This window comes from Lycium ferocissimum, chromosome 7 (assembly GCF_029784015.1).
Source record: "Lycium ferocissimum isolate CSIRO_LF1 chromosome 7, AGI_CSIRO_Lferr_CH_V1, whole genome shotgun sequence".
In the NCBI taxonomy this organism is placed as follows: Eukaryota; Viridiplantae; Streptophyta; class Magnoliopsida; order Solanales; family Solanaceae; genus Lycium; species Lycium ferocissimum.
In genome coordinates this window covers 31,620,436-31,626,893 of record NC_081348.1, presented here as the reverse complement: position 1 = coordinate 31,626,893, position 6,458 = coordinate 31,620,436, and the positions used below count along the sequence as shown (strand labels likewise).

General features: G+C 28.6%; 1 protein-coding gene across 1 annotated transcript; it reads right to left on the bottom strand.

Moving 5' to 3' along the window:
- Positions 1-3,835: 3,835 nt before the first annotated feature.
- Positions 3,836-4,645, bottom strand: LOC132064384 (uncharacterized). Its single transcript, XM_059457340.1, has one exon. It carries the CDS (start codon positions 4,556-4,558, stop codon positions 4,046-4,048), a length of 513 nt encoding a protein of 170 aa, XP_059313323.1. The 5' UTR covers positions 4,559-4,645; the 3' UTR covers positions 3,836-4,045.
- Between the last annotated feature and the right edge of the window lie 1,813 nt (positions 4,646-6,458).

Sequence of the window (6,458 nt, the reverse complement as noted above, 5' to 3'; positions counted from 1 at the left end):
TAAATTGTATTATATATGCATGAAAATATTTTAAAATGCCAATAAAGTGACCACGAGCTTCACCCATGTTTGGTTTATATGATCATTGTAAAACTATTTTTCTTCTAATTCACTCATTTTATCCATTCAATGTTGAATAGTTTATTTCATATTGATTGATCTTAAAAGCTTTTAATAACCCTCATGTGTAATATTTACTTTTGTACTATTCCATTTGCATAAGAAATAAGTTTTACAACAATTCAGCACCATGATAGCTACCTTTAATTAATACTAGTATAAAATTGTTTGGATTAGTTTAATAAGTAGAGTTTCCTTTTCTAAAACACAAAAGCCTAGTGAATGAGTACCTAAATGAGTAAAATTTCTCAAATGGTCATTCAATTCGATAGATTTATCTAGTAAAATATTTTTCTTTGTTTTGTATCAATAATGTCACTTAACTATTCAATTGTTTTCTAAAAGTCAATTACGAAGCGGATATTCAGGATTCAAAGTTTATAGGTTCCTTTATCAACTTCAAGTTAATATATAATAATAATTGGGTTCACATTCAAATATTTATAGATATTTGGTGAATATTTTAATACATATAGTAATCTATAAATAAAGAGTTCTTCCATTCTGAACCATCCGTCATACCAAACGACCCAAAGTCTTTATGATTCCTTGTGTCAAACATGGAGCCTAAAAGATTTGGTAGCAAATTTGGACCAAAATTTAAAAAAGAGTTGAGAACTACAATAATTCAATTAAATATGCTTGGTTTCTTCGATCGTACATCATAATTAATTAGACATATCTGATCTTTTCTGTTAATTATGTCCTACTTTTAGTTGTTGTTACGGTAATGATATACTTGAATTTTCTAAATTAGTATTTCGAGATTTTATATTACATATTTGGTCCATTGACTATATGTTGTTTACATGTATTGAAAAATTATGAACAAGGAAGAGATGATTGAGAAAATGGTGCATTTGTTTGCACTCATTCCCATTTTTGACAATGAGGATATATAATATCTCTTTTTTATCTTTCTAGAAAAAAATGTAGTGATTTGTACTCTATTTCCTTATTTCAATATAGTGCTGGGTGAGTTATGAGGAAATAGTGGTTGAAGCTGTATTCTTAGAAGTTTTTATTAGTATAGTACTTACATTTTTTTATCTTCTACAGTTCTTTCTTATTGTTTTTTCATTTCTTAAATAGGAGTAAATTTATAGCACTCTACTATACACCACTTTTCTGTTTAATATAAAGTGTATGATTAATATTATTTTTTCAAGATTTCAGTTTTGAACTATTTTTAATTATTAATTAGTGAAGTATGCATGTATTTGAGATTTTTATTAGTATAGTACTTACATCTTTTTTTAAAAAAAAGTTATTATCGTCTACAGTGTTTCTTACTTTTTTTCGTTTCTTATATAGGAGTAAATTTATAGTACTATTAAAGTGTATGATTTATATTATTTTTTCAAAATTTCGGTTTTGAACTATTTTTAATTATTAATTAGTGAACTATGCATATATTTGAGAATTAAATTTAAATCGTTTTATGAATTTAAGAAACAAAATTAAATAATTTTTGGATAATTTTTTCCTACCCAAATAATATTTAAAGGGCAAATATTGTTATTAATGGAGATGACATGCAAAACTATATAAGAAGTAAACATTAGATGATTGATAAATTATAATTTACAATATAAATCCATTTATAAAAAATCAATATATTAAATTAGTAAAATATTGTAAATTTTAAAAAAGTTCCTTACACTAATAATTTGAATGGTAGACAAATGACAGATATTTCATTATCTCAAAATGTATATTCAACTTCGATAATTTATCAAAACTTTTTTTTTTTTTTGTATCAATAATGTCACTTAACTATTCAATTGTTTTCTAAAATCAATTATAGCGGATTCGTGGAGTATAAAGTTTACCTTTTATACTTTCATATTTGGGTTCACAAAATATTTATAGATATTTTGAATATTTTAATACATATATTAATCTAAATAAAACATGTTTGAATAAGAAATCTAGATCCGCCCTGAATCACGCCAAAAACTTAAATACAGCAACCGAAAAACTGTTATTAATAACTTACTCTTTATAAAACCAAAGGAAAATTTACTCTTCTTACGTACTTTATTAACATAAATAATTCTATTACTAGTAGACATGACTTCTCATAGCAGCGTACTTTACATTCTGCATGTGGTATTTCTTTTTGGAATAATTACAGCTTCAGTTAAATGTACTGTTATTTCCTTATTCAATATCCAGTTAATTTAAACATTGTTGTGAAAAAAATAGTTTTGTAATGTTGTATATCATGTGTATAATAATGTATAATTTTTGAATAGTTTGTTTATAATATTATATAATTATATTTTTTATACCTTTTTTTATACAATATTTGTATAATGTATTTGTATGTATAATATTGTATAATTATATTTTTTATTGTCATATAGTGATTAAATGTTTAGCTAAATACGTTCATATTTTCGTGTATAATTATATATTTTAGTGTATATACTCATTATTAAACTTATATATATTATTGAATTTTTTGTACATGGGATAATATATAAAAGTGTGTAAAATATTTGCCAAAATTATTAATTAAATCGTGTTGGTATAAGATTTCCCCCTTTATTTTTTTTTTTTAAATACATATATTTTTTAAAAATACAATATATACATTACCGATTAACCCATTTTGGTTTATTGCGTAGGCACAACCCATTCCATATACGTTGATATTTTGGTCCACAATTTATGCCATTTAGGCTACTCCAACACCTACCATCCCCCGAATCATACCAAAATCTTAAATAAAGCCACCAAAAAACTGCTATTAATAACCTACTCTTTATAAAACCAAAGGAAAATGTACTCTTCTTACGTACATCATTAACATAAATAATTCTATTAGTAGAAATGACAACTTCTCATAGTAACGTAGTTTACATTCTGCATGTGGTATTTCTTTTTCACATCCGTAAATTATAATTAAGGGATCACATCATCAACAAGAACTGAAGCTGAAGCTCTTGTCAAATGGAAGATTAACTTTATCTTCTAGTTCCACTACTAGAAACAGAGCTAGGTTTTCCCACCGACATTAATGGTAAATTTGTGCTATAAAATATAAAACCTCATTTTCGGAACAATCTCACCGAAAACTTTAACCCATCATATATTGAAAAGTTGAGAAATTTTTTTTTTTTTAATTTTTCCATGTAAAATAATACATGTATATTTTTTTTTTGAATAGTTGTGTGGAAAATCCGAACATTTTTCAGTGGGAAACTAGTGATTTTTTTAGTGGCGTTCTTTCTTGAATTCATGGTCTATTTCCAATCTGAGAGACTTTCTGTAATCGGACAGCTATTTTCTGCAATACTGGTTGATCAATTTCTGAGATCAATCTTTCAGATGCAGAACTCTCAGGCTCTTTTCATCAGCTTGACTTCACTTCATTTCCGAGTCTTACGAGCTAGTTTCAGTCTCAATGGCAGCAAGTTATTAAACAAGGCAGTTTTTCGGTGGTTTCTTTTGACTTTCCGGCGTGATTGATTTTTAGAGAAACCACTGATCTAGTTATGTGACTTTATTGATAAAGAACAAAGAAAAGCGATTTAGATAAATTGATCAAGTTGAATAACCATTTGAGAAATTCACTCATTCTACATGAACACTACAAACTAGGAAGGTCATAGTAATCAACGAAATACATAAAATTGAAATTAAGCATAAATTAAGAGATTCCCAAATAAGCATCATGATAAGGAAATATGACCAAGACTCACGAAAATAAACTCTTGATTTAATGAAGTTTATTAATAATGTCACTAAATTCAAGGAAGAGATGATATAATTAGCCACTTGATGAGTACATCAAGATGGATAGATGATCATCATCCTCAACTTAAGTAGTACAACAACTTTTTTGATCAAAATAAAACTTTTTTTTCCTCAATAATAAGCAAAGATTAGAATAATTAGATTAGGCCAAGCATTTTTCTTACACCTCTTTCACTTCCACTGCAGCAACAGCAGCACTCTTTTCTTTGACTTCTTCTTTGACCTCTTCTTTGACTTCTTTTTTGGGCTCATCAAGTTCAAAAGCTGATACAGGGAAAGTCCTAGAAAGTCCAGTTGGAGTCTTGAAATGGATTTTCCCAGTTGGTGGATCATCAACGCAAATTTCATTAGGTGTGAGCCACATTAGTAGCTCTTTGGCTTTGACCCCAGTAAGTTTCTTGATCTTGTGGAGCTCAACATAGGCTGTGACTTCAGTTGCATATTGGACGAATTTCCCAATTTTCTCAAACTTGTGCTCAGTTTTTTTCTTGGATTTGAGCCAAACAAAGCCTGTTTCCTTGACATAGCCACATTCTAGCATGTCTTGCAAAGGGAGTAGGCCATTAGGGAGGCCCATTTCAGTTAACAAGAACTTGGATTTCTCTTGGCAGATATCATTTCCAGTGTAGAATTCAGTTGCACTGGCCCTGATCTCATCTGTCACTAGAGACATTTTTTTTTTTTGCACTGGAAAATTGAACTTGGATTTTGGCTTACAATATTTGTAATGAAAGAAATGTTGTGGAATGAGATGGATCGGTAAAAGGGCTTCTAATATATAGATGGGAATATGAGAGTTGACCCTTGGGTTTGGGTCAAATTTCTCAAATGCCATTATGATATCAAGGTTAAACAAGACTTTTTATTTGGTGTGAAATTTTTTCAATTTTATTAAGGGTACATCAAAAACTTGGTACTCTCATTAAACATGAAAAATGTATGAACTTGTGCATATAATACACCAATGGTTGTTAATTTTACACGACTAATCAACCACTGCTCAATTGAAAGGCTCAATTCTATTAAGGGATGACTAGAAAAAATTTTGACGTTCAAACAATCCCAATATATGTACTGTATGAGAAAATTATTTAGGTAAAATAACCGAAAATTAATTTAGTAATCATCTAATTATATTTTCTTTATTTAAACATATATATCTAATACATACACATCTATATCTTTATATATACTATATATATATTTATATATAAATGCGTTCTGAAAAATGTGTGTTTAATTATGTATACCAATCAAAAAATTGTTTATTAGAAAACAATTAGAGTAATAATTAATATTTTAGTTTGATAGAGAAAATAACATATCAGAGTTTAGAATCTGAAAATGTGTGTTTAATTATTGAGTACTACAGTTTAACAAATACTTCTTTGTCCTTTTTCCCCAAATTGTGTGAAGGCAATTAGTTTGGTCAGTCCTCAAGATTAAAAGGATGATCAGAGCATTATATACAATATGGGACCATGGAAGGGTGTGCTAAAAATTGAATTTTAAAATGAAGGGGTTGTATACATTTAATGCAGAATTAAAAATGCAGTTGGAAGGAGTAACCAATACTCTAGGCTCCTAGCAACCATGCATATGTAATGTGAGTAGTTGGAAAGGGTTTACCTATATTTCTGCTGGAAGAATCCCAATTTGCACCCCATCTTTTTGTATAAATTTTAAGAAATTATAACTCATCAGACCAATCAATGTCAACCACCACATTCACACCAAGAATAAAATCAAAACATCTGCACCCTCCATGCTAGCTAACCCGATAAATACTATCTCGCACTCGATATTTATATCAAATCATATTAATAAATTAAAGATCAAAACACATACATCATAACAACAACTGAAGCTGACAGCTCTTGTCAAATGAAAGATTAAGCAAGTTCTCTTCAAAATACTAGAAGAGATGATAAAAACTATATGGAGAAACAATACAGTATCAAGATAACGGACAAACGGCTAGATTTCTTCTCTTCTTCCACGACATCAAATGGTAAATTTCTTTTATGGACGTTGTTTACCCAAGATGGATAATTTTTCCCCTCATTCCCATGGAAGCACAAGATTGGAGAATAAGCTTTGTATGGAAGGTGAGAGATGAGTGAAGAGAATTTTTCTTAGTGGGGCATTTTTTACTTTTGAAAAATGGAGAAATTTTTTTTTTTGACTTTTTGATGGAGGGATTTTTCAGTGAAAGATATACATTATTCCAAAGTTGGTGAACAAATGAATTTTTTTGTCATCATAAAGAAAGAAAATTAAGGAGATGGAAGAAGGATGTGGAAGTTCTAGAGATGTTGAAAGAGATTGAAATGGAAGATTAATCTTCTTAGAAGTGCCACTACTAGAAGGAGATGGAAGAACAATCTAGTGTGATTTTCCTGCGAAATTGAGATCAATGGATCAACAATTTAGCCAAATTTGACATTTTTATCTTGTTTTGTTTTGGTATTTGGAACAATCTCTTGGAAAAAAGCGTAGGGAAATTTTCATATTGAAAAGTTGAGAAATTTTTTTTTTTTATTTTTGAAGTAAAATCAGTTTACTGTTTAGAT

Bases quoted from the DNA above. Each gene is read 5' to 3' on its own strand.
- LOC132064384 (XM_059457340.1), bottom strand. From the start codon at position 4,558: ATGTCTCTAGTGACAGATGAGATCAGGGCCAGTGCAACTGAATTCTAC.